At 40.4% G+C, this 27,803-nt stretch overlaps 1 protein-coding gene across 1 annotated transcript; it reads left to right on the forward strand.

Moving 5' to 3' along the window:
- Window positions 1–79: 79 nt before the first annotated feature.
- slco4a1 (solute carrier organic anion transporter family, member 4A1) lies at window positions 80–27,725 on the forward strand. Its single transcript, XM_041055730.1, has 12 exons — window positions 80–199; window positions 12,609–13,765; window positions 15,714–15,804; window positions 16,899–17,020; window positions 17,239–17,350; window positions 18,444–18,598; window positions 19,086–19,356; window positions 20,185–20,347; window positions 21,466–21,641; window positions 23,244–23,308; window positions 23,431–23,579; window positions 24,605–27,725. Exons 2-12 carry the CDS (start codon window positions 12,919–12,921, stop codon window positions 24,773–24,775), a joined length of 2,322 nt encoding a protein of 773 aa, XP_040911664.1. The 5' UTR covers window positions 80–199; window positions 12,609–12,918; the 3' UTR covers window positions 24,776–27,725.
- Window positions 27,726–27,803: the final 78 nt, after the last annotated feature.

Genomic DNA, 27,803 nt, shown 5'->3' on the forward strand with positions numbered 1-27,803 from the left:
GTACCAGGGTCCTCTTTAGTGGCACTAATCAGCCTCCATACAGAAGCGCTCACACAGCCCGCTCTCTCCATAAAACCAGGGCGCTGACACGCTGCGTTACAACTGATGAGACGCATTTCTTCTCACCTTTCCCTCCGACAGGGCACCAATGACTGAACCCTGTGTGAGAAGAACCGGACTAATAAACGCGCATTTCAAGGTAAGCCCGTTTATTTCACGTGTGTAAGACTTGGTGGCGATTTGTGAAGGATGATGCGCTTGATGCGGCTGCTGCTCAGCATCAGCAGCGTGGATGTCCAACCATGTCCAGAGCTGAAACGGTTGCTTATTTCCTCTGAAATCTGCAACATCTTTCCCGATCGGTGCAGAATATTCACAGAGGCTGCTTCTCTTCAACATTTCCTGCTGTCTGTATGACACACAAAAATGGCTGAAATGAACAAAAGGCTTGTTCATCAGCAGCATCTGGATACATTAATCCTTCACATGGGGCTTTTTCTAATCCATGGGCATGTTCTGCCATACAATACTACGCTGTAGCAAATACTGTAGCTTCATTTATGGGGAAGCCTGCAACACCCATGTAGTCCGCAGTCGCCTATAATTCAAAACAAAGCAACAGAATGTCGCGGGTATTAGAGGATGCTGACATGGCTTTCTGCTTCAGTGCTGTTATGTTTGCATATTATCAGGAGAATACATTTGCCCGTAGCTCATCTGAGGAGAATCATACCTTTCATCATACAGTGTACCTACCACGTGATTTAATTTGTCAAACATCTGAACAGTTCTCCCCAGATTCTTAAAACCATTATTTACAGCTACTGAGACTCCAGGGGGAAGGGCTACCATGTAGAAATAAAGCAACGAAACGATCCCTAATTGTGTGATCACCTTCTCTGTTTCATTTCATTATGAACAGTCAGTTCCATTCAGTCCTGTCTGGGTTCTGAGAAGCATCAGACTGGTCCATCAGTCTTGCATCAGCTTCCTGAAAGCAGCTGTGAAAGCGTTTCGTAGCCTTCATGACCGAAGATTGACACTTGTGGGCGATTAGTGTACGTGTCGTCTGCAGTCTTGCATGCTTTGTTTCCTCTAAATACACAATACATAATGGATGTGCGGGTCTGTGGCCAGACACCCACACGTGCGCACCGGGGAGCCTCAGCAGTGTGTGTGGGTTCCATGTGATGGAGGAGACATGAATCAGACGAAGTTCAGAGGGGGGTTCACAGGACTGTTAGTCTGTCGGACTGAATGATCTCCAGAGATTAACTGTGGTGTAGCTGTGAAGAGGTACAGGATATTTTACATCTATATCTTTAAGTTATAATGCTTAAAGGTCCCATCTGGACATGTTGACATAAAAACACTGGGTTAGAGAGTAATTTGGGTGTCACATGATTTTTTATAATTGTAAGTAATATAGTTAAAAATTCTTAAAATTGCATTCTTCTTTGAAAAGTCCATTATCCATTATTATGGAAATAGTCATAATCATTTCATTTCAAAAGAGTTGTGGGCACAGGAGGTCTTGTTGGCTGTAAAGTCCATCCTAAGTATAGAGGCTTCAGACTTCCACATCACATTTCTGTGAGTTGTATAATGTTATTTTGATGTCAGAAAGTCATCTCGAGTTTGCTCGTCTTAAACTGAGATTTGAGGTGACAGATGAATGTGAAAACAAACTCAGCACGTCATTCTGTACAGTGAAGCTCAAACAGGTCAGAATACATTTTTGACTACACGGGGCCCTTAAGATTTCTTAAGAAATCTGTTCTGGTTTTTGATGCAGCTTAGAAAAAATGTATTTCCATTCAGCAAATACCTCTCTACACAGTAGCTCTCATTGTTGGATTTAAATTGCAAAGGATTCACTGGAAACATGTATGTAATCCATGCAGCTTCACAGTTTTACTGTAATTCTATCTCACTGTTCATTCTCACCGTTTACTGTTCATTACCTTAACACATTATCATTTCTGTGGGAAGTTACTAACTCAAACAGAACATTTTGCACTGCTGCTGCTTCAAAGTGAAAGTGTTGAGCAGACAGAACACAAGGTGGCCGCGAAGACTATCAAGAAAAATGAAAAATATTTGTCGGTGTGAGCTTCTTCATTTTCTAAATTATTATAAATGTAAATTAACCATCACATACATGTCACTGTTTCTATTGCAGCCTAATCTAATATGACAGTATGTGGGCTGTGGACACAGCTGTACCGTCCTGTCTGTTGTCGCCTTGAGAGTTGTTCTCTTGGTCTTTGCACATTATTTATTAGGTTTGCATTAACTGAATCAATGAAAAGGATGTAGGCACAGCAATGTGCTCAGTGAGTGACAACAGCATCTCCAAACCATTAATGACGTTTGACAGTGACTGTCAGATGTCGCAGCAGTCATGTGCACCAGTGTGTTGTGACTGCTAACTGGAATAAGTGAGTGAATTTTGTGAGTCAACTGTCTCTTTTTTTGCGACGATTTTAGAGTATCATGCAGTTCCCTTTTCAGCATAATCGTACTGATGATGTGGCGAGAGTAGGATGAGCAGAAAACATCAACATGAAAGAAATCTGGAAAATAAAACTTGAAAACTTCATTCTTGAAAGTGCGGTGACAGCTGAGCTATCTCCTTGACCACCGAGCAAACTGAGATGTAGCTGAAAGCTCTGAAAAGGCCGGCAAGTGGACTTTGAGTTTATATGTTTTTGTCTTAACACTTTTTGACAGTTAAAGGATTCTTCAGTTCTTTTTTTTCTTTACAACAGAATTTATTTACCCTTTTAAGGAAAATCCGTCATCTAGATCCGTCATCTGTTTAAGCCTTGCTAAGCAAAGCTAAGCTAAGGTATCACTTCAAATTGCGTTACGTTAGCCGGATGAAAGATGTTACTAGATTGTAGTACAGTGACACGGGGGAGCTTTAGCTTAGTAACAAAGATGGGAAGAACAGATGAAACAAACAAGATACAGCATGTTAATTAGCGTGCTTTAGACATGCTGGTACGTCGATTTTGTTAACTATAGCCAGGCTAGCTATTTCTCCCTGCTTCAGGTCAATGTACAATTTTAAGCTGTCTCAACAGCTGAACATTTAACAGACAGATATGAGAGCTGTATCGGTCTTCTCATCCAACTCTGAGCTTGAATAAGAATAAGCATATTTCCCAAATATCAGACTGTTCCGTCGAGTATCTGAACGGTGCAGGAGAAGGAGACTCGAAATTTCAGAAGAGCTCAGGGCAGGTCACAGAGGAAGCATGGTTCTGATTAAGACACTGTCCCTTTCCGGATATTGCTTTGGTAAAAATGCAGCTCGCGCACACAAATGGTGATGTGCAGGCTTGTATCACAAAAGCAGTCAAGGGTCCTTGTCATCTGGCTGCTGTGTGCAGGTGTTAGCATGAGGAGAAAGATCTAACAGTAGCGATTTGCGATTTCACTGGCTAAGTATAATGGGACTAAATGACCCCACATGTAGGTCTGACACTAGTTTTCAGTTTGACTGAACCCTGTTTTACTTGCTATTACTCATAACCAGATGCTTTAAGCTGTTTATTGCTTCATATTCAGTCTGTGGTAAAATAATGACTGTATCACAAAAGTTATTATCTTTATGTGCTGTGCAAATTTGAGTACATAGTATTCTCATCCAGATCTTATCATGAGTGAAGTGAATGTGTGTGTGTGTGTGTGTGGGCTGTCAGAGCAGTGACTCAGCATTTCTTGTCTTAAGAGACCTATCAGTCCTGTCCCCTTCATCTGTGATTTAATCTGTCAGCAGAGCTGTATTATATTACACTGATTTCAATCTTAGTCTTCTGCGATACACAGTGTAAAATCACAAGGTGTACCTAACGTGGAACATCAGATTTCTTTTAAAGACAACTCAGTGATAGTGTAGAACTAATGCAGTTTAATTTGAAGAGATTATCTGACCCAGTTCACAGAAACAGATGGGCCTAGAGGAGGATAAAGGACTCACCACTGCTGCACATGCAGTGTTGTGCTCTTAAGTGGCAACTGAGTTATGCAACTTTTAAGCTGTAAGATTTTCATTTTATCTGCCAAGTCAGCTACCCGTGTTCAGGCTTTAAGTTTCAAGTTCATTTCATTTATGTAGCATTTTAAAAAGCAAACCGGTTTATACCAGAGTGCTACACAAAGACAGGCACGCAGTGCATGTCCTTATAAGCATAAATACATAACAGATGTTAAGCAAATAACCCACGAGAAAGAAACAAGACAAACAGGTTTAACCACAGTTTAAAACCCAATGAGTCAGATAAAAATAGAAACCAGCAAAATATAGTTAAAAGACAGAGAATAAAAGTGGGTTTAAAGGTGTATCTTAAAATTCCTGTCCCTGAGACAGAGTACTAATACATCACCATTTTTTGGTTTCATTCACATCCCACATCCATAAAATTTACCAACTTTCTAGTCTAAAGTCATTTAAAAACATTTTTAGCTGTTATTCCTGCTGATTATAAACCTCTACAACCTTATTACAGACATGACCAAACTACACTCTTCCCCTTGACTCACCTGTGATTGTACAGGGCTCGTGGGAAAAGCATCTAAAAACCGAATTATTAATGATAAATCTGTTTTTAGAGCGGGGGAGTTTACATCATACTCCACGCCACTATGACTCACTAAACAAATGTAGAAACATTAGTTTCAGTAGGACACAATGAGCAGCACTGCTGTCATTTTCGTCTTGTGAAACAATGGTGTGAGAGGGAGGTTGATTTCCTAGAAATTTTCTGATTTAGTGAATGCCTCCCCCTCAATCCCCCAATCCCGCCACATCCTCCTTTCCATCCTCCTCCTGAGCACTGTCGGCAGGTTTCTAGGTTTCATCTCACATGCACATGTATGCTTCATTCTGAGCAAGTTGCCTTTTAGACTATGCTAACGTATATGAAATCTAAGGCCCGCTATTGGCTGGCTCTCTAGGTCATTTCTTCCAGTTGATTTCACCATCAAGAGGAGGCAGCAAGGTCACATGTGCTGGCATGTCTGTGAGATGTAGGGCAGGTTAATGTATGAGTGACTATGTGTGTCTATGCCTATGCATACAATATTTTGTTTTGGACACGTGTCTGTGTGCGTTTTACTTCATCCAACACAGAGCATGTGACACACAACAACATTTGGCCTTTACTGAAATATCAATAATAATATCAATCATTTGTGACTCTGTGCACGTCAGACTTTGCTTGGTTGCACCATTGCAATGGTTTCAGTGAATTATATGGTCTTCACTTTACAGTTTATGTAGAAAATTTGTCTACTTATCCAACCACATTCAAATAGCTGCAATCTTTGGGTTTGTCTGATACAATACAAAATAGGTTGTACGTAGCGTGGTCAGATTGCTTAGGGGCCCTGGGGCTACTAGTCGCGCCTCCTTCCCTCCCACTCTCTGTTAAGTGTTTTATTATTCTAATATATTACATGGTAGGAGTGGGTGATACAGATAAAAGCTAATATAGTGTATATTATTTCATGTTGTGGTGTATAATTGCATCTTGTATCTATGTATATGACAGTGTAATAAACCTTCAAAAAAATAAAGAAACCACAAATAAGCAGACAGGAAGGTCAGTGCTGACTTAGAAAGACAGTGACTGACAGAGCAATGCACTTCATCATATGTAATAACAGACTCAGAGTTTAACATACAGTAGTAACTGAGTGCAGCCATAGAAAGCCATGCAGCTGTGTGAGACTGTACTTTGACTGTCTTTGACGGCTAAATGCTAACATCAGCATGCTAACATGCTCACTATAACAATGCTGATGTTCAGCAAGTATAGTGCTTACCATTATCACCTTAGTGTAGCATGTTAGCTTACATTTTTGAAATCCCATGGCAATGCATCTAGTAGTTTAGCAGTAGTTTTTAATGTGTTATTTCCAGCATTGTCTACACTGTCTATTGTCTACTACTGTAAAGTCATATTGCTCAACCCTTTTTCATGTCTGTGTTGCTGTGTGGTCCCTGTGGTGAATTTTTATTTTTATCCACGAACTGTCAATGAAAGTCCACACAGACCATTTGTGTGCAGCCTAAACATTTTGTTCAGATGGGTCTGTTACTACATTGGTCGTCTGCATAGGGGAATGTGTTCATATGTTGCAGTATGTGTGGTGGATAATTTTTTGGCTGTACACAGGCAGTCAGGACCCTCATGGCCAAGAGGATGCATAAACTAGAAGCTGTTTTTTGCTCATACTTCCTCATAAAATCCCCCTGAAGAATATTTATTCAAATCAGGAAATGTTATATATAACAGCACAGAATCATCTGCATATTATACAAATGTACTGTTTCTGCTCCTGTCCTCACTGTCGACGCTTCATCACCAGAGAGGGGTAAATGAGCAGTGCTGTCTGCTGCCTGTGGGGCTAGTTGATGTTTGCTCTCTAAGCTGCAGCCAAGCATAAGAGCATTATTGGGTCAGTGCTTACTTTGTCCCATCCCATTAATTCCCCACAGTAGCAGTGGGGCCCCAGAGGGTTACTGTAAGATGGGCAACTACTGTACTGGGAGGTCTGGAACCAGCCAAATCAACAGATAGGAACTTCCCTGGATGCTAGTATTCTGGCTATGAATTGCATGAGTTCCCACATGTGTATCTAAATAATTTCTTAAATTTTGTCAGCTGTTTTTAGACTTAGTCGTAGTCCTGAGATAAAAAAAAAAAAGGCTGTTATTAGTCACCGTCATCCTTATTATTTATTTATTTATTTATTTATTTATATTTATTTATTTATTGTCATCAGATTAATCAACAAAAATGTTCACACGAACATGTTTTAGTCAAGACCATTAATGAGCATTATAGTCAAACTTCAGCAAACTGCTTTCAAACAAGATTTCATCCAATTGATTTTAGGCTGAAAGACAATTAAAGGGAAAACAAACCACAAAATGATGGATTGTATGATTAAGAATGCAGCTTTGTGGAGAGAAAGTCTGGTCTGATGTTTTTAATTTAAGCAAAACATGCAAACATGAAAAAGGACGAAACTGTGAATTCTGGAAAGGTGTATCATTAGCAAATCCAATCCAGTCTAACTCCTGCAATATGTCAGTCTTTGCTCTGATCTTAACTCTCTGTCTGAGAACACAGCAAAGAGGAAAACCTACCCAATCAAAAAGAGCACTGTACAACAGCCCTGCAGTAACTAATGTTGATTTACACCACTATTTGAATACATTTGTCTGCTGGCTCCTGCCAAACAGACGTTAATCAAGCCTGAAACCAGTCTTACACATAATGTGCTGTGCATTTTAATAGCCAGTAGATGTCGCAAATAAACTACATTACCTGCATGGACCTATTCAACATCAACAAGACCTGACTATCAAATATGTCTGGTGATTAAGTTGTGTGTGCTGTGGCATGGATAGCAAGGACAACAAACTTGTCTTTTAAAAGCAACAAGACTTTTCAGGTAATCTAAGGCCTCATCTGCAAGCAGCGTAGCAATGACCTGAGGCTAATGCATATCATTACGCCACTGCCTTTAGTAGTTGACTTAATACAGCTTTAAAAGTAATGTCATTTATTTTTTTAACTTAATGTTACCTTTTAGCTGAGAGCATTGCTGTGTTTAAGTCTTCTCTTGGGCTGTAGTCAACCAAGGAAAATCTTGACTGAAATTGGACCTGCTCTTCAACCAACTGACTGATTGTGGTGGGAAAAAATGAGTTAGTCAGTTCCTTATAGAAAGCCAGGGGAATGAGAGAAAAAGCTCCATCAAAATAAACTTTTGGCTTGACATTTACATTCTTCACCCACTCGTGACTGCACACTTCTTTGAAATTTTGCTCATATATAAATATATTTTATTAATTTAAAAATTATTATTTATTATTGTTATTGTCACTATTAATAGTATTTTAACATTATTATTTGAAATTTAAACAATGACAATAATGACAATTTTTTTTCTTTTATATTGTATATGTATTACCAAAGGATGTCTTGTTACATTTTCTTGTATTTTATTTATACAATTCTGCTAACAGAACAAAAGAAGTTATCCCCTCCACTGCCATCTGCTTTGTGGAAAGTTCTGGGCATATTCCAGTGAGCAGTCACTGTGACTTCAGGAATGAAAGCCCTGAAGCAGATTAACCAAAGTCATGAGCAGCAGTGTAAATTTGGTCTGTCAAACCCAGGGAAATGAAGGGTCTTAGATCTAAGGATCTAAGGAAGTTAGGCAGCAGTGTTACAGCATTACAGAACTAGTGGCTAAAGAAGAAACACTGTGTAGTCATGTAAACAGGCAGTTTAAAACTTTACAGTGTTCATATATATATTTCACAGATGGATATGCTGTCATGTAAACTTTACTTTGTGTAAATAAAGCCACTTAAAACAGGTCAGAAAATGCTTATCCTTAATTTACTGCAGTTAAGTAAAATTAGAACATTTCCACATCACTTCCACTTTATTACAGTTAACATACTTTAAACAAACCTACAGCGAGCAATGTCGCATGCTGGTAAAAGTAAATAGATGCGAGGTAGTAAGTACAAACCGACAGACGCAGAGAGAGGACGCAGGACATAAGCAGCATGGGGCAGACAGACATGCAGCCTAAGTTTGGGTGTCTCTTTTGTTGTGGTTTGAGTGAGGTCAAGCGCTTCACTGATCTGAGACAAGCTACATGCAGCAGCAGTCTTGACACCCACCCAGTGAGGATCTTAGTTTAGGTCTAGTTCTTAGTTTGGTTGACATGATTTCCCCTCTTTCATTCTCTGCCTCTTGACTCAAATCTTAATAGTGGCTCCACTTTCACACTTGTCTGAGGGCACTATAAATCTGTAAAAAGCAATGCATATCTCTTCCATTACCTAAAAATCATAACAGCCACACCAAGCAATGCATAGCATTTTGTAGTTGAGGAAGGCTATAAAGTTCACACTGAATTACAATGACATAAGTATCTGCACATGAGAAGTTCAAAGGACCTGAAAACAAGATAATCGTTTCAATTCATGAAGACTGTTTCTTCTGTGACACCTCCCAGGATCCAAACCTCTTTAACTGTAATCAGCCGCAATATCTCTACGTCACAAAGCTGTAAAGACATCATGACATCCTTGTACCTCAGGGCATCTCCTAGGTGGCCCCCAAACCGGTAACTAATATCAATCAAGTATCCGCCTGTCCCAGTAATCAAACATCTCTGTAGTCATGTACTTGCAAATTGAGCCACAAATCAACTTTTACAAGTCCAGAATGAGATGAATAAAGCTGACTGTAGGCTCCCACCTGCACACAGCGAGCTCTACCAGCTCTGAGGTTGGTATCAAGACTGTGATTATCTTCTTTGCACAAACAACACTCAAATTTTTGTTACATTTACCTAAAGACATGCTCAGGGTCAGTGAGGCCAAATGCACAATGGTGCTGTAGCTTAATTTAGGGATGTATGCTTTTCATATTTGAAGTTCAAAGAGCTAGTTCCTGGAATTACATCAGTACAAACAGGGCTAATTGTTCTCACATCGGACTGAATGCATTGTGGCTCTACTGTAGTCTCACTGTGTGTCCTGTACAGTTTGACCAGATAGATATTCTGCTGCTGTTTTCTTTCTAGTAAAAAATAGATTTCACTCCATTGTAATGTGTGCAAACACGGTATCTTTGAGTAAGATTGACAGTTTGAGACTTCATCTAAGTGTGTTGTGTCTTAGATGTGTAATAACCACACGAAAGACTTTCCCTTGATACTTCAAAAGCCTTTGTGTATCAGAGAAGAGGAAGGACTCCTCAGTCCAAGGCAAATAAGTTTCTGCTGTGAACATAAAAGACCCGGTAGGTAGGGTAAAGCCCATTGCTTTATATTACAGCTGCACACTTTGATCTCACTTTGAAAACCAACATTAAAAGGCAAGATATAGAGTTAGATAGCAATGAAATAAGAAAAAAATAACCCGGTGAGAACTTTTCCATTTCTGGATTTGTTTTATTCATAAGCAGTTATATACAAACAAACAAACAGTAGGACAGGAGGGTATTATCTTCCCATAGTGCATTGTTAACAGAGTGCCCTGGTTCAACTTTCAAGACACTCCCACATCTGGTCATCTCATCATCACCTGATCATGATCCACTTAGTGTCCCCTACCCTGCCTCTCCTGATGGCTTATAAAACCTACTCACAATGTCTCGCCTCACAAATTCCTCCAACTCCGTACTGAAGAATTCACCTCCTGCTCCTCCTCCTCAGACCACCAGGGACGGGAAACAAGGTCTTAAATTCATCTGGTCATCCATCAACCTGTCAATTAAACATAAAAACATTTTAATTGGTTTTTATGCTCTGGCTTCCCTCCCAAACCTTGTTATTCCTGCTTATGAGCGATCAGCTGAACAGACAACAGCTCACAGCAGCATGTTGTTTAGCAAACGGCTTTGCTTGTCAAGACCTTGTGGTATTCTTTACTCAGTGATGTTCATGCAGAGTAATGAGCTGGGGTGGATTGGCACCAGCCATTTTACTCACTACTTATTGGTTTCAGTTCTAAAAATTGCTGTTAGTATTTGAGCCACCAGGGGGCAAAAACTACCATTGCTGCGTTGTTGCATTTTAAGAACTTCCACTGACTCACAGTTTTCCAAAGTCAGCAAACAGCCTTGATTTCTCCATCTGTGATCATGCAGTTTAAACACATCATTACCAGATCAAATGTTAATTTACACCCCCACATTCAAACATTAGGCTGCATATGAAATGACAGCGATAATACAAATTTTCAGATTTTCAGACTTTATTGTGTGTGTGTCGGTGTGGAAAGACGGAAGCACAAGTGATCAAAAGATGCAATTCACGTCCAATGGGAGGCAGCAGAGCTCCAGCAGCAGTGAGCAGTTATTTATCGGGTGGATTACGGGGGCTGGGAGCTCTCCCCTCCCTCCAGGCTGCCTGCAGGACTCTGCTAAGGGGGTGTGTGAATGTGCTGACGTGCTGCCTCAGCGCTAGACTATAAGAGGCTTTGAGAGACGGGCTTAGGACCTAGTATGGGTACCCCTTTCTGACTCTCCATCTTTATTTTACGCCGACTCTTTTGCATGATACCTGCACTGTTAAATGTCACCAGAACTGTTGACTATCATAAGTGGGAATGGAGGTAGGAGATTTCATATTGTATGTTTACAATTTGACATTTCTTTGGAGCTTTGCGTTCATGGTAAAGGTGCATTTTTATGGTCAGTTAATTAATATGATTTCATTTTCAAAGCCTGAATGCTGCTGTGAAAGGGTTTACTATATGTAATTTAAGTAAAACCTACTTTGTTATGCAGAAAAGCTTAGGAAATTCCTTATTGAAGAGCCACTTTAGAAGCAGTGATTTTACACATTGTGGATGCACGGACCTTATTTTGAAGGAGCGTCCCTCAGCTCACAGCATGGCTTTGTAATATGATGTAGGTAACCAGCTGCATCACATGCGGAGCTGAGCTTAAGTGTGGGACGTTTATCAGCGAACATGTTGACTTGTAATTGATTTTATGAGGAAATTAGTCAGTGATGGAAGTTCTCCTTTTCCTCTTTCAAACTTCTCCTTAACAACAGGACTTTTATTTAATGTATAACAGGTGTCCTCTAAAGATAACACACACACACACCTGTTGAATCAAGGTTTGCTATTAAGATCAGGTAAATTATTCTTCTGTGTCAGCATCTATTTAATGTTCGCAGATGGCTCCAGAATATAGAATAAAAAAATATTATCTGTGTTATTATAATCGGCATTTAGCAGCAACAGTTTAACATTTAAGTGTGCATAAATGTGATTTTAATGAGTGAGCTGTAAAAGTAAACCTTATGGATAATATTCACCACTAATTCACTTTAAGGTGCAATAATAAGTCAGAGATGCATTTATAAAGTGTTGTTAGTGCATTACCATAAGACTGTGAGTTGTAGTAGAAATGCAGATATCACGTCTGAAGCTGCACTAATTAATGAAATGAAATTTGGTTATACAACAGACAGATCTGCACATTGTTTGTATGTTTGTTTTAATGAAGGCTGTGATCTGTATTTATGCTTGCTGGAGCAGAGAGTGCTTGTTATGCCTCATTACCCATGTGTGTTATTTGAGGTTTTTATAGCTTGTGTTTTTCAGCCTGTGTGTTTATGTGCGACTTCTAATACTAATTTCTTTGTAGATTGTGTTGTGTAATTAGAAAAGCTTGAATAACTGGAGTCCCAGCGCGCTGTAGGAAGCTGAATCCATTCTCTACAGCTCCACTGTGATGTTGTGCACATAAGACAGTAGATTTGTTTATGTGTGTTTTCCTGCCCTGGCATCCACATGAGGCAGCCAAGATAGCGGCCAGCCACAATGTCAGTTGTCTAGACATCGAAATTCGACTGTTTTGATGTCTTTAATTTGAAGATAGTATCGAGGTACCGGTAGTGATATATTTTCTCAGCTGTCTCTCTGAGTCCTCCATTCAGATTTATATATATCATTCATTCATGCAGTTACTAAAAGCTTTAGGTCCTTATTTAGAGTGATTGGTTCAAATCCATTTATTTGTTCTCTCTGTCTTTTCTCTTTATAGGATGCTATTTTTCTACGCCAGTATGAAGCAGTCTTTTCCACCTGTACAGCCTTGTACAGATAGGTGAACAGAAGCACCTGAAGACCCTTTCAAAACATTCAGCACTGTGGACACATGGAGGACACAATACAAGCCAAGAATACATAATTTCAGAGACAAGTCTGACAGAGTCCTAACCACAACAAATTCCCCTTCAGCTTCAGCTGATGGACATTTGCTTTTTCCTACGTTGTGGTTGTAAATATAACACTTTGTCCCACCAGTTCAAAGGCCTCCCACATTTATCCTCCTCCTGCCCCTCAGAGGGGCAATGCCAGTCTTGCTTAATGCCGACGCCTCCTTCAGCTCCAAGCAGGAGCTCCTGGACCTACAGGAATGCCCTCTCAGTGGGGGTCCCTCTCTGGACACCCCCAGTCCCGTGGACTCCCAGACAGGCAGTCCCATAGGCTCAGGCCCCAGAAGCCCCGGCAGTCCCGGAGCTGATGGCCCCATTCGGCCGCACATTTTCACTGGGGCCACCTCACTCCCCGGTCAGATATATGGGGTGGAAACAAGACCCCATCCAGAGACTCCCATTGGATTAAAGCTGATCTCCACTGACTTGGATCAGCTATGTGGCTGGGGGGCTCTGACACCCAAAGCTATTCAAGTTTTCAACACCCCTCGTTGGGTGCTGTTCTTCCTTTGTGTGGCCTCTTTCCTCCAGGGGATGATAATCAATGGCTTCATTAACACGGTGATCACCTCCATTGAGAGACGCTTTGATCTGCGCAGCTACCAAGCCGGCCTCATCGCCAGTTCCTACGACATCGCTGCCTGTGTCTGCCTGGCCTTCGTCAGTTACTTTGGTGGGACGGGCCATAAGCCTCGCTGGCTGGGATGGGGGGTGCTGATCATGGCACTGGGTTCCCTGGTGTTTGCCTTGCCTCACTTCACCACACCCCCCTACCAGGTCAGTCTGCCCGAGCAAACAGGAATGTGCTCCGCCAACCGTACCAACCCGTGCCAGGACAAGGCGGGCGGGGGATTGTCCAGCTATCGTTTTGTGTTCATGCTGGGCCAGTTTCTCCATGGTGTGGGAGCTACGCCTCTCTACACGTTAGGGGTCACATACCTGGATGAGAACGTCAAGTCCAACTATGCGCCTGTGTATATAGGTGAGTCACATCAGTCATTCATTTAGTACAACATGTTTCTTTTAGGTTTTGCTTTGGACCAAATGTTTTTAAGTAGAAATAACAGCAATAATGACTCTTATTATCTTACTTTTACTTAAATTATAATAATCTCTTTCTTCTTTGGCCCCTTTTTTCTTTGTCATTGTGTGTAAGTGTGCTGTGTTCATTTCCATATTCATTTGTATGTTTCTTCAGATGCCAGTTTAGTCATTAAAAAAAAAGAAATTGAAATTGAAATGAAAGTTTTAACTAGTCACAAAAATTACAGTTGTCTCAGGCAGATTTACTCAGTTGTGGCTACAACAACAGAAAATAAGCTCCTGGCTGTCTGGTTAAAATGATCTCTGCAGGCCAGTGTTCGTTTATGTTCGACCATTGCGTATATGTAATTTAATGTTTGAAATAATAGATGGACTGTGTCTTTTCAGAAACACCCACAGTGGTTGGTCCTGCTTTAGATAAATGATCCAGGTGTGCAATTTTTAACCTATTTTGGAGTGCATCCCTTATTAAGAATGAAAATGTATCATGGGCTGTATTTATTGGCTGAAAATCCATCATCAGTTTCCTAGAGTCCAAGGTGATGTTGTCAGATGTCTTGATTTGTCTTACAACTAGTCCAAAACCTAAACATATTCCTTTTAATGCCACTAGAAGCTATTCAAATGTTCACTACTTTGGCTTAGAAAAATGACTTGAACATTTAATAAGTTAAGTTAATTAACTGGTTTCTGACTAATGAACTGATTTTTGTCCAACTGTTCAGCCCTCTATAAACCACACATTGGTTATGCTAAACAAAGTGTTTCATTAGGGCAAAAGGCTTTGACAGTATTACCTCTCTGCTCACCACTCTCAGTGCACCACTGAGACACGAACACCTGGTTCAGCTCATACAGCCAGAGAGCAGAGTTGTCAGAGTCTCAGCTCACATTGGCAGCTGGGCAGTGAAGAGGAGGAGCTGGTTTTTCTCTCTGAATGCTGAATTGTTTTTACTTTGCTTTGATTGCACTGAACAATGATACAATGCAAATAATGATACTTGGAAAACCCTCCAGCTGCATCTTTTAGTAATTGCATGCAGACACATCTGCTGTTTGTATGAATATGAATAAAGATTTGTGTTTGAGCGTCAGCATACAAATGCCAATATGTCTGTCACAAAGTGTCCAATTTCTGTGATACTTTCCCCCGAGGGTCAGATAAAGTACTTATGTGTCTCCCTAATGACCCTGTGTAATGAGTCCAATCAACAGAACTGTTGTTACCTCTGTTACTGAAAACTGGACACAGATGAAGGAGCTTGTTGTGTAGAAACTAACCCATCATTTTCATCAATGTATTATCTATGATATTCATCATTCTGTTTCCATTACCAGAGATTAAGTGCTGGCCCTGTAATTTTGACCCTCTTAAGCTGTTTTCTTGTGTGAACTCTGGACGATGTCAAGAGAATCAGGTCCAGACATTGTCCAGAGTTTCCCTGTCACACATGCAACACACAACAAATGTATTGGAAATACTCTGTTTGGTATAGTTGAGGTGTTGCCACCTAGGTAGAGCAGACAATTCTCCAGACAGTGAGCTGCTTTGTTCGCACATTGGAGATGTGGACATCATACAGACTTTGTACTACAGAGCTGGCAGGGTAAAGTTTGTTTAATGTTCGGTTTAATGTCCGGACATTTGCGTTCAGACATTCAGTTCTCACCAAAACACACAAACACACGTGCACACAGTTTCTCACTTCAAGCTTCTTTTTTTCCCAAAAACATGAACTTTGTAAATACAGAGCCCGGTAACGAACAATGGGCCTTTTTGACCTGTAGAACAGGAAGAGGTAAGTAGGAAACAGGAAGTAGACAGTCACTGTACTGACCCACCCATGGCCTGTCTCTGTGGTCTCTCTCTCTCTCTCTCTACCCAGGGGTCTTCTACACCGCAGCCATTGTGGGCCCGGCAGCAGGCTACCTGCTTGGAGGATACTTCCTTAACATCTACACTGAGATCCACCTGACGTGAGTCTGCTGTCGTTGGGAGAATGGACAAATTAGAACAAACCAGAGTATAATAAAATAGAACAGGCTAGAATAAACAACAGAGTAGTGTGTACTAGAGTACACTAGGGCTGCGTACTATATGGTGCGCTACACTTGCTCCTTGGCATTTTATTTGAGTGTCCAAATTTTCCAAACGTGTAAATTGGATGTAATGTCCTCAAGAATTCCACAATCGAGTGAAACTGTTCAGTCTCCAGGTGTACTCACACCCAGTACAAAGCTCGTTACTGGAACTAACCCATTACCCACCATTATGTCTGAATCACATCCGGACCTGACCCGACCTTTACTATAAGTCCTGTCCTGTATCTGTAATGTTAATTTTACACAGAGGTTACACAGTCACTCATTTTAAAACTCATCCAGATTGTATTTGAGCAGGGTTTGCATGATGGCTGGTCTAAGGTTATCTGCTGTTTTGCGTAATGTACTGAACAGTGTGTGCTAAACACTCACCCGGTCTGTTTTCACTTAATGTAATGCAAAAGTGACACAAAGATAACTGACTGTGTGGTAATCATCCGTCCACATATCCAAAGTGACTCCCTGTTGTTGTCAGTCAGCCTCATCCTCAGTTCTGAAATCAGAATGAATTGACGGGGGAGAGGTGGTCACATGCAGTAATAAAAACATTTTTTTAAAAAGTGTCGATACACAAAACACAAAGTTTCATCAGTCCATCAGCTACAGCACTTATCCTTTGAGGCTCACAGGTGGGCTGGAACCAGTCCCAGCTGATGTTGGGGCGAGAGGCAGGGTTTCACCCTGAACACCAGTCTATCACAGGTCTGACTTAAAGACACAAACAACCATTCACACTCACATTCATCTGAGACTGAGAGTCACCTGTTAACCTAATCTACATGTCTTTGGACTGTGTTTCATTCTATTGTGTAATTTTGGAGGGTAGACTGTGGGCAAATGCACACACTGAGAACTCAGACATCCAAACAAAATGGAGGACATGATGTATGACAGATGTATGTAGAACAACTGTAGTCAGCATCTGTAAAAATGATTCAGACCATTTCTGTGTGTGTGTGTGTTCACAGGACAGAGATGACTCCAGAGAACCCTCTGTGGGTCGGGGCCTGGTGGATTGGCTTCCTTGCAGGAGGAGCAGCAGCTCTGCTGGTAGCATTCCCCATCCTAGGCTACCCACGACAGCTGCCGGGTACCACTCCTTTTCCTTTGTGCAAAAACACACGCACGCACTCTCTCTCTCTCTCTCTCTCTCTCTCTCTCTCTCTCTCTCTCTCTGATAACATGAATGAAGTAAAGAAGCTAAAGAGCAGTCATATTTCCATTTTTATTTCAAATGGAGGGAGAAATTGGTGCAGTTTCACCCTGTCACTCACAGTCTCACTCACCCCTCCGCCTCTCTTCCTGCAGGCTCTCAGGAGTATGTGGCCATGCGGGTGTCTGAGGCCCACCAGCTTAAGGATGGAAGTCATACCACAGCCTCAGACCCTCAGTTTGGCAAATCAGTTAAAGACATGCCAAGGTAGTTGCTGTTCGCTTGTAGTGCAGAACCAGATATTAGCATGCAGTGATCCGGTATTGAATGGATATTACATTAAACGCTGAAATTCTTCTTTTAAGAACAGGTGTAATCTTTACTGTATAATGTTGGATTCAGTGACTTATGCTGTTGACTTTGTTTACATTTTGGAAAATGAAGTTCAACAAATTCTCTCTTAGAAGATCTAGTTTCCTGTGTGCCATTGGATGTACAGACAACATCAATGAATTACTTTGAGTCTGAAGAAAACTTAAAACCAAAACGTGATGATTCTCAAGCAAGTGCTAGAGTTAGTGGGAGGGTGTTTTGTTTATTTGCTATAGTCACTGGGGGTAATGATATCCTCAGAGAGTGTTAGTCACTCTGTATCTAAAAATATGTGTAGCATGTCTGTGTTCTTCTGGTTTCCTGCTTCAATATCCTCCACAAGCTGCGCATCACTGCAATAGCTGATCACACTTACAGTTCATTTCTCTAACTTCGTCTAGTGTTTATTGGCGTTGTTGCTGCTGGTACCTGCTACTTCTCCCTGAAATTCATGTTAAATGTCTGTCAGTGTGAAGAGTGAAAAGTAAACACCATTTAAAAATCCTTAGTAGTAACCAGCCTCCAGCAAGTTGCTCCAATTCTAAACACACCCTCAATTATGTGTAAACTCGAGCCCTGTCTATTGTGAATGAATTAAGTTTGCAGGCAAACAACACGCACACATGCATGCTACTCTTTTCTGATAACAATCTTTCCATCAGTGGATTCAAATATAAAGGAAACACATGTCACATTGTCAGAGAAGCTCCAACCTGACAACTGTGTTTACTCTGATCTCAACAACCACAGTGTGACGCCATATCTGTAGCACTGGGGATTACAGAGACAGGGTAAGACGATAATCACGGCACATTATGTAACATAATGAAATATCTTTGGATCTGGTGCAGTGTTCATCTGTACGGTATTAGAAACATCTCCAGGCAGCTGAGATTAGAGTGGACTGCTTTAATTAAAAAGGAAGCAAAAGTTTATTCAGTTAGGTGCACACACTGCTGCCCCTTATTCTTTCTTACCCTCCTCCCAGATCTGTGCTGCTCCTCTTAAAGAATCCCACTTTCCTGTTCCTGTGCTTGGCTGGAGCTACTGAGGCCACCCTCATTGCTGGCATGTCCACATTTGGTCCGAAGTTCTTGGAGTCGCAGTTCAGTCTCAGTGCATCCGAGGCTTCTACATGGTTTGGTAAGTCACTAATAAAGATGTAAAATCATGCAACACAAGTATGTTAAGTCTGGAGCACCAGACCAATCCCAAACGGTTGGTCAAATGAGTTTCAAATGAGTTTCAAATGAACGTCTCAGCTCTGTGTAATTTTTTGTTTTGATTCTAACCCATAGTTCCAAACATGGTGTAAACTTCCAATTAGACAACCTCAGACATTTGAACCCTGAGCTGTTCCATTGGAGATGTTGGAGACATAAAATATCTATAATCCAACAGTTTTTTAGCCACTGAACGTTTCCCAGCAACAACAATGTGCTGCTCAGCGTTGTTTTATCATTTATCATTTAACTACACCAGATTATGCAAATCATTTTCAAATTCCATGGTATTCTGGCCAATTCGAGACTTCCTGTCAGTGTTTGATCTAAGGTGCAGTTTCCTTTAATGGCCTGAGGGTGGGGCTGCAGCCTGACAGCATGGCTCTTTATTCTTGTCCCCCTCCCAGGATACATGGTGGTACCTGCAGGAGGTGGTGGCACCTTCCTGGGCGGCTACATTGTGAAGAGACTGAACCTGCGCTGTCGAGGTATCATCCGTTTCTGCATGATATGCGCGATGGTCAGCCTGCTCGCCATCTTCATTTTTCTCATCCACTGCCCCAACGTGCCAATGGCTGGTGTCACAGCACCGTACCAGTCCGGACTGATGGAGAAACACCAGCTGGACCAGTACAAACACCTATACGACAAGCCCAGCACGCTGCACCTTACAAACAGGTGCACAGTGTTAATTCTGCCGAGTGATTCTGATTCAGTTTTGATTTTGTGTTGTCTTTTTACTAAAATGTAAACTGGCTTTAGTCCCATTTTACTTGCTTGCTATTATTAAGTTTTAGTCGAGTTTTGTTTATTTTATGTTTTCAGTGTAATTGAGTCTCATTCTCCAAATGAATTTTTATCTTTTATACCTTCTAAGAAATTAAAGGTTACAGGAGTCATTCTCCTCTATTGCAAGATTAGTGAGGTTTACCTTTAGGCCACTGACAGCCGACATTATTCCTGCTGTCTTTACACAGCCAACTGAAAGTAATGTTAATGCTACCACTTTGATATAAGTGGTAACTATAAATTTTAGTAGGTTTAGTTGTGAGAAAGAGGCTGCAAATGGATGGAGTTACAAAGGAAATACGTTCTCTGCTGAACTAAAGTGCTCCACAAATGAAGTTCTTTTATAATGAATAGAGAGAGAGAGAGAGAGAGAGAGAAAAGAAGAAGAAGAAGAAGTGCTGACTCACTTCATTAATTAAAAGTTATTTAATTTAATTATTTATATGGGACGGAACATTTGCAATTAGTTTATTGCTTTTTGGCTCAGTTAGATCACTGATGTAGAAAGTAATCAGGAGAATTTCATTTCATTTAGATTTGTGAGATATGAACAGTTCATGCAGCTCATTCCTGACTTGTACAGCAGTGAAAATATTCATTATCAGTATGAGAAATCCTGAGGAAGCAAATTCATGCCAACTAATGACTTCCTTCTTTGCCCTCCCATTGTTTTCTCTGTCTGTTTACATCTGTCTCTCCTCGTCCTCGTGTCTGCAGTTCTTCTTTAGAGGAGAACCTGACAGTGGGCTGTAATGCAGGCTGTAGTTGTGTCAGAGAGCTGTATAACCCTGTGTGTGGGGCAGATGGTGTGATGTACTACTCCCCCTGCCACGCTGGCTGCAGCTCCATCAACCATACCGAACGCTCCACTGGAAAACAGGTAGAGCACACACACACTGCTCGTGTCACTCCACTCTGACTAGAGGAAAATTAGATGTGATTTACCAGGATCTGAGGCACTTTGGGCAAAAGCAAAAAGCCAAAGAGGGAAAGCCTATATATATATATATATATATATATATATATATATATATATATATATATGCTATTTTATGTTCCCTTTCATTTGTTGAAGATATCCCTCTTGCAGAAATGAGACATTATGACTTTTCTGAAATATGTTTATTGGGTTCTTCAATCATAATTTCAAGCTTGGGAAACAGCTCAAACACACACTATCCTCTGTGTCTCGAGACATGTTGTAAACTGTCCATTCATTATGGGCTCATTAAAACAGCCCTGAGGCATTTCAATGCCAAATAATATGTTTTTCAAATGAAGCAGTTGTTCTAAATTAACATTATGGAAACACATACAATTACGCACAGTGTATACGAAAGTATGGTGAAGATTTAATGATATTTTAATAGTTCGATCATTTTTAATACCATTCAGCTTTACCCATGTCACCAAAACAGAGAGTTTGTGTGTCATTGAGTGCACTGAGACATGACACTGATGTCCCTGTTGTAACTGTATGATATTTGTCATTGGGGAATATGATATGAGTAATCTGGTTATTCATATCACTGTGGCACTGACAGTCATCACTGCACTGAGGCGTTAGACAGATATGCTACATTTAAAGTAGTGAAGCAGTCAATTCATTACTTGCTACTGTCAACTGTAGTTTATGCATTTTGCTGCTTGTTTAAAAAACTGAAAAACAACTTCAGTTCTGAACAAGCAGCTTTTAGACCACTGTTCAGAAGAGGTATGCGTCTGCTAATGATATATATATATATATATATATATATATATATATATATATATATATATATATATATATATATATATATATATATATATATTTCAGAGCCAGACTGAAAGTGTTACATGTTTCTCTTTGATGAGATTTTGATGAACGTTTCTGCATAAATGTGCAGATTAATGAAGTTTATTTTTCCACAAACTCTTTAATTTTTAAAAAATATGTAGAGAACACTTATTAACAATATAATGACCGTTGCGTCTGTGTGTATGATTGTGTGTCTTTAGGTTTACTCTGGATGTAGCTGTGTGGTGGGTAATGTGTCCTGGGGTGAGGAGGGCTTTGCTTTGGCAGGAAAGTGTGGCAGCTCCTGCCACCACATGTCAGCCTTCCTCTCCTTCCTCTTCATCATCATCTCCTTCACCTTCCTCTGTAGCATCCCAGCACTCACTGCCACGCTCAGGTGGGTTGTTATAAAAACAAACAAAAAAAAAAAACAAACAAATTGTAATAGTGTAGATGCTGATTGTGGCCAGCACTGTTAGGTTAGTTCATTGAGCTCACAGTGTTATTGGTACCACCCAGTGGGACAAATATGATACTAAACTACTTTTTATTGTTGTTTTTTTACTTGGAAAATAATGATAACTTACCTTCCTTACCCATGAGTATTACATTAGAGACTGTGCATTTACACACAGTGTGAGAACCTCTCCTGGGTTTGATCCACTCCAGATTTTTGCTACAGGATAATGATGATGGCCCAGTGACCCAGTTTCTGCCAAATGCGAGGTCTGGGTTTAATCTGAGGACAGTGTAGTGCTTTCATTAAATATTATACTAAAGCAGAACCAAAAACCTTGCAGTCCTTTCATGGAAACAGCAGTGGTACATTTATCTGTGGCTCACACACCGAACCAGACTAGAAGTCCCAGTCCCTGTGTGCAAAATATTCTACATGTTTGTGGTAAGACAAATATCCTAATATGTACCTCATGGTGTCCCACACATGTCCCCATCTCAGGTTCACCGTTTGCAGAGGTTTTTTCCAAGTTTAGAAATCATGAAAGCCACTTCCATACTCCGTACCAGTGGTTTACAGGCACAAATACTTTTAAACAGTAAAATACAATAAATATACTGAGCTGCAACTAAATATGCTGAGATACTAACTAGGTACCAACCAAAACTGCTGGATACAGGTAATAGTTTTATTATTTATATTTGATGGCTATTTAATGCTGAAGAGTGACATCTGAAGTAGAGTTAGACTGATAAATGGGTCAGGTCAAAGTCATGTCAAAGTCAAAGTCTTCTTTATTGTCAGTTCTGCCATATGTACAGCACATATAGAGGATTGAAATTACATTACTCTCAGACCTATGGTGCAACAAAAAATAAAAACTTCTAACATTAACATCAAGTGCAGAAAAACTAACACTAGAAAAAGGCACATAACAAATTAAAGTGGCTGTGGTGAGCAGAGATCAGTCCAATGCTACATAAATGGCTGGTGCATTTGCTGAGTTCAGTTCAAATGTGGGAAAAAAATCAAATATTCAAACTGCGGTGACTTGTTTGAATTCAAAATTTACTCTGTAAGCATGAAAATAGTTTGTCTAACAGAGGCCATATTTAAAGTTCACTATCATTACTAACCTGTTGCATGCCCATCAGTGAAACAAGCTACTAAATAAAACATGGAGGACACTAGTGGCCAAAGTTAAATCTGGTGGATTCTTATTCATTCTCATTTGTTCAAGTATGTTCAAACTTGACTTTTTGAAAAAGAACCCTAACTGGTTCCAGAGGACATGTCCTCCTATAAGTAACAAAAACGTGCAGAAAATGTTAAACTAGGCAAGAGATAGATAGATGATAGATAGATAGATGATAGATAGATAGATAGATAGATAGATAGATAGATAGATAGATAGATAGATAGATAGATAGATAGATAGATAGATAGATACAGAGGAATAAACCAAACCAAGTGTCAAACTACACTGTAATGAAGTTATAGACTCAGTATGCCTGTATGTCTGACCAACACTGTGCTGCGTAGGTGTGTGCCAGACAGCCAGAGATCCTTCGGACTTGGCATCCAGTGGATAGTTGTGCGCACACTTGGTAAGCCAACTGTTTTCTTTCACTAAGTTTACTTTGAACCTGTGAATCCCAGCCAAAGTGCTTATTTCTCTGCACACAGACGCCACGATTTAGTCCAATCTGTGTCGCTGTTTTCCTCACAGGTGGTATTCCAGGACCCATAGCATTTGGCTCTGTGATTGACATCTCCTGCTTACTGTGGCAGGATCAGTGTGGCGAGCAGGGCTCCTGCTACCTCTATCAGAACTCAGCCATGAGCCAGTATACACTAGTAGCTGGCATCATCTATAAGGTAATACTAACACACAGGCTAACTCACATTCAGTCTTCAGAAGTACAGTACATTTTGTATTTTTGAAGATAAGATTTTTCTGCTACACTGAGTAACAGTGTTTTGTCAGACTGACTTAAAGCGCTGGCCAGACCAGGCCTCCGAAGCCTTCTCCTCGACTCCAGATTCCAGGCTACATCAGCTGCTGTATTAGCATTACACACTCCAAACTCAGACTCAACAGAGCTGTCAGCAGCCAAAGTTACTGTCCAAAGACGCTTTCCAGCATCTTGGAAGGCTTTTTGTATCTTCACAGTCTTTTTCTGAAGCATGTTTTTGTGAGTTCTTCATTATGATTTTCTGTAGCAACAGTGAAACCTGACTCCTTCATTAATGACTGGAACCCAGGCCTGATTTTGCAGTAAAGACATCAGGAGACATTTTTGACTTGTTTTCACTTGTCAGATATTTATTTCCTTTGTACCTGTACATGTTACCCAAACATTCAGAAACTTCTGGAGGGCTTTTTCTGTTTTGTAAAATTAAAAAAAAAAATCTATAAAAAAAAACACCCTCTAAGCAGACTTTGAGAATCTTTCAGCCCAGGCGTTAGGACTACAACCTGCCATATCACAACACTCTCTGTCAGAGCCAGTGTTACGCCAGGAAACTCTCCGTTAAAAAAAGATTATGTGATGATGGGAATATGCAAATATCCAGTCCAAAAATATAGAACAAACCCCGCTTTCACAAATATCATTTCCAGAAAAAAAAAATTGATCTTAGGCATTGTAGGCTTAGCAAGAAATGGAATAAATATCTTTCCTCTAAGTAATGTAAATACCAGTTTTGGTGCTTAAATGGGATTATTTAGAGCCTCTGTTTGTTTCTGAAATATTTTCTGTGCAGTTTGAGACATGTCATGTCATCATGCCATCATCTGCTGCTTATCTGGGTCCAGGCCCAGGTCACCCAGTCCACAATGGACCAAAAGTATTTTGAGACATTTCCTCCTCATTACTATCATCTGTCTCGCTCCTTCTCAGGTTCTGGGGGCAATCTTTTTCCTGTTAGCCAGTATCCTGTACAAGCCTCCTCCCGAGTCGCCTCAAAGCAGCTGTGAAAGCACCGACCACGGAGTAAGAAGCATGAGCGACCTGCCTGTCAAAGACCTGCCTGAAGAGGGCGTTATCGTCAACCTGCACGCCAGGTTATGACGTCGGACACCCCCTAACCGCTGAGTCTTTATCTGATTGTATGTGTGTATGTGAAGGTGCTGCTTAATGCAGGATGTGTGAATGTGTGTTTGGGGGGTGGGAGGGTGCTTGCTTTTTTTTTACACCAACAGCCTTCTCTCAGCCATAATAACACCAGCCCCCAACATACACGTGTGCATGTAAACACATGCAATTACACAAATGGACAAAACAACAGACAAAATACAGACACACAAAACACAAACAGTCCCAGAATGCTTTTGTGCACATCTACACACACACACACACACACACACACACACACACACACACACAACTTTTTATAGTACATAATGATTTCTAACATGCTGCTCTCTTGGAACAAAATCCTGCTGTGACTGCATGTGTGTGCATGTGTGTGTATCTGCGTGTTTGAACGACAGGGCAGTGCCACACAATTTTTGTATGTACTAGGAATCATTTCTAAAGATATCACACAGCGACGTTCCGTCAGCTGAAATGACTTACTAGAATGTGAGTCTGATGACGTCTCTGTTTTTGTGTTGTCATTACATCACAGGTCATCATCCCCCCCAAAACCAGTGAAACAGACCTGTGTGGTGTATATTATATGCCATGTGTATGAAGCATTTATTATGTGGACAAAAAGGCATCTATATCCATCTTCTCCTTCTGTTCTTTCCCCTTTACTGGAAGGTCATTACACTGCTTTATTTGCTACCCACAGATAAAGTCATGGTCTCATATGTTGTACCGGTGCCACCTCCAGACCAGACACAACGATGCCAAATCATTTTCATGTCATATTTTAAGCCAAGAGTATCTAAAGGCACTTGTATTGATATAATGTGAACATATACTATTGGTCACAGTAAAGCAGCACAAATATATTTTCAATTAGAAAAGCACATGTGTATTTTTGATAGCTACTTAAACACATGTATAAAAGATTTATAACTCGTAATTGGCTTGTATTTAAAAGTAGAAATAAAGAGAGGAAGAAAACCGCAATGCGTTTGTGATCTACATGAAACAGATGTACACACTGGGTTGATGGTTTGATTGCTCTGTTTGCCTGTTGAGTAGTAAAAGCTTTGATGCTTCTCTTCTGTAGAAATTGCATAGCTGCACTTTAAAAAAAACAACAACAAAAAAAACAACAAAAAAAACAAAAGCACTGAGAGGTTTGGAAAGTGTGTAAAGGCCTGGTTACACCGGGATTTAAAAAAATTCACACATTTTTTTTTTGCATCAAGTTCAACTTTGGAGAACTCTGACGTGAATTTTTACCTTGAGCAGTTCAAGCGGTCTCTAAATTACTGAATCAATCAAGTCCAGAATGGAGGAAGCAGTCGTAGCCTGTTAGCTGTGCTAACAAAGTGAAACCAAACTTTCAGGCTTTGTTCCAGGGCGTGAAAGTGAAAAGTCCCATTTACATTCGTAACAATGCAGTTAACTAAAAACCCAACTCTGGAATTTAGATCCTTTCTCAAGAGTATGTTGTGTGATTTACTCCTTATGTTTAGATTAGGACTGTACTTTAAAACTTTATGCTCTGCTCCGCTAATCGCCTCCTGCCGTACATTTCAAACTTAACAGACGGGCATCAGAGTGGTTTTTAGAGATAATATATTGTTGATTTCTGTTTGTGGCTGCCTTTGACTAACATCATTTTCTATAAGCCCTAGACTATCCTATGTTTAACATCATAGCTTGACAGTAAAGGTGAGTCCCTGGGTGAGTCAAGGGGCTGTAGTCAGTTCAGGCCTCTCTGTAATAACAGGAGGACAGAGGAGAGAGAATGATGTGGATGTTTTTAGAGAAGGGAGATTACAACTTGAAATGTTTAGAAGAGACAGGAGTGGTGACTTAGGAAGTGTTTGCAGGACTAGTTGGTGAAATACTTGGGAACATGCTGGCACTTGTCAGTCACAGTTTCTCTCTGAGCTTCTTACTAATTTCTCTGTGTCATTTCTGTTCCCCTGGCATTTTGTTCTAAGGACTGAGCATTATTTCGCCCAATAATGAAGAGGGAACAAAGCTCACACATCGGTTGGTTCGTACAGTTTATTAACAAGAAGTTGTTTGTACATTCAGCTCCTGTCTCACAGCTGTTTGTTAACCATTCCTCTTTTGTGGAGTTTATGCTCCGTCACAGGAGCTTAAGTAGAAGTGGTTGATGCAGTGTAGCTAACGAGCTACGGTAGCGTGCCACACCTTGGACTCTCCAGCTCTCTCTTCTGTGGAAGTTCACCATAGTTGAACTTGCTGTGAAAACGTTTTACTGACGTACCTCAGCCCTGCAAGCAAAGACTTTTCCGTTTGAAGGAAGTGACTTTGCCACAGAGTTCTGCGGTTTGAAATGCTGGTGTGACGGAGCCTTTAACAGGGAGTTTGTGGGAAGCAGCTTGTAAGTTGGAGCTGTCGAAGCTAACGCACAATTGGCATGACATGCAGTATGACAAATATTTGGACCTAATTATCACAGTACTGTAAGTCCAGAAATGTGCCAAAGCAGCTTTGCCTAACAACTCTTGTATTTTATTTTTTATCATTGACCTTATTTATACAAATAATTTATTGATAAAAACAAATTCAGCACTTGTTTTTGTTGTATGCTTTCACTGTGTGATGGTGATGATGATGATGATGAAAGGAATGCTGCCCTGGCTCTTCTCCTCCCATCCTTTGTCCACAAAAACACCTCCTCTTGTCTTAATTGTTTATGTGATAGTGAAACACAACTCGCTGTGTGTTGCCTGTGTTGTTATGTCTTTTAAGAACAGACCTTAACACCCTCCAGCTGATGTTCATGCAGCTGAGCTCCATGTGAATGTGTATATGCTCTCCTCATATTTGTGCTTTGACAAACCACTCTGTAAACTGATTTTTATTCATTTTTTATTTTGTTTTTGGTACTGTATGGGTTTTTTTTAAAAAAAAGAAAAAAAGGAGCAGTGGACTTGAAATCAGTTATCTTTTTATGGAATGATTCAAAGATGTCAAGTGTTTTCTAATTACAAAAGCT

Source organism: Toxotes jaculatrix, chromosome 2 (assembly GCF_017976425.1).
Source record: "Toxotes jaculatrix isolate fToxJac2 chromosome 2, fToxJac2.pri, whole genome shotgun sequence".
In the NCBI taxonomy this organism is placed as follows: domain Eukaryota; kingdom Metazoa; phylum Chordata; class Actinopteri; family Toxotidae; genus Toxotes; species Toxotes jaculatrix.

Coding starts and splice junctions, on each gene's coding strand:
- slco4a1 (XM_041055730.1), top strand. CDS start 12,919: ATGCCAGTCTTGCTTAATGCCGACGCCTCCTTCAGCTCCAAGCAGGAG. Junction 15,805..16,898: donor TACACTGAGATCCACCTGAC/GTGAGTCTGCTG, acceptor GTGTGTTCACAG/GACAGAGATGACTCCAGAGA. Junction 21,642..23,243: donor GCACTCACTGCCACGCTCAG/GTGGGTTGTTAT, acceptor TGTGCTGCGTAG/GTGTGTGCCAGACAGCCAGA.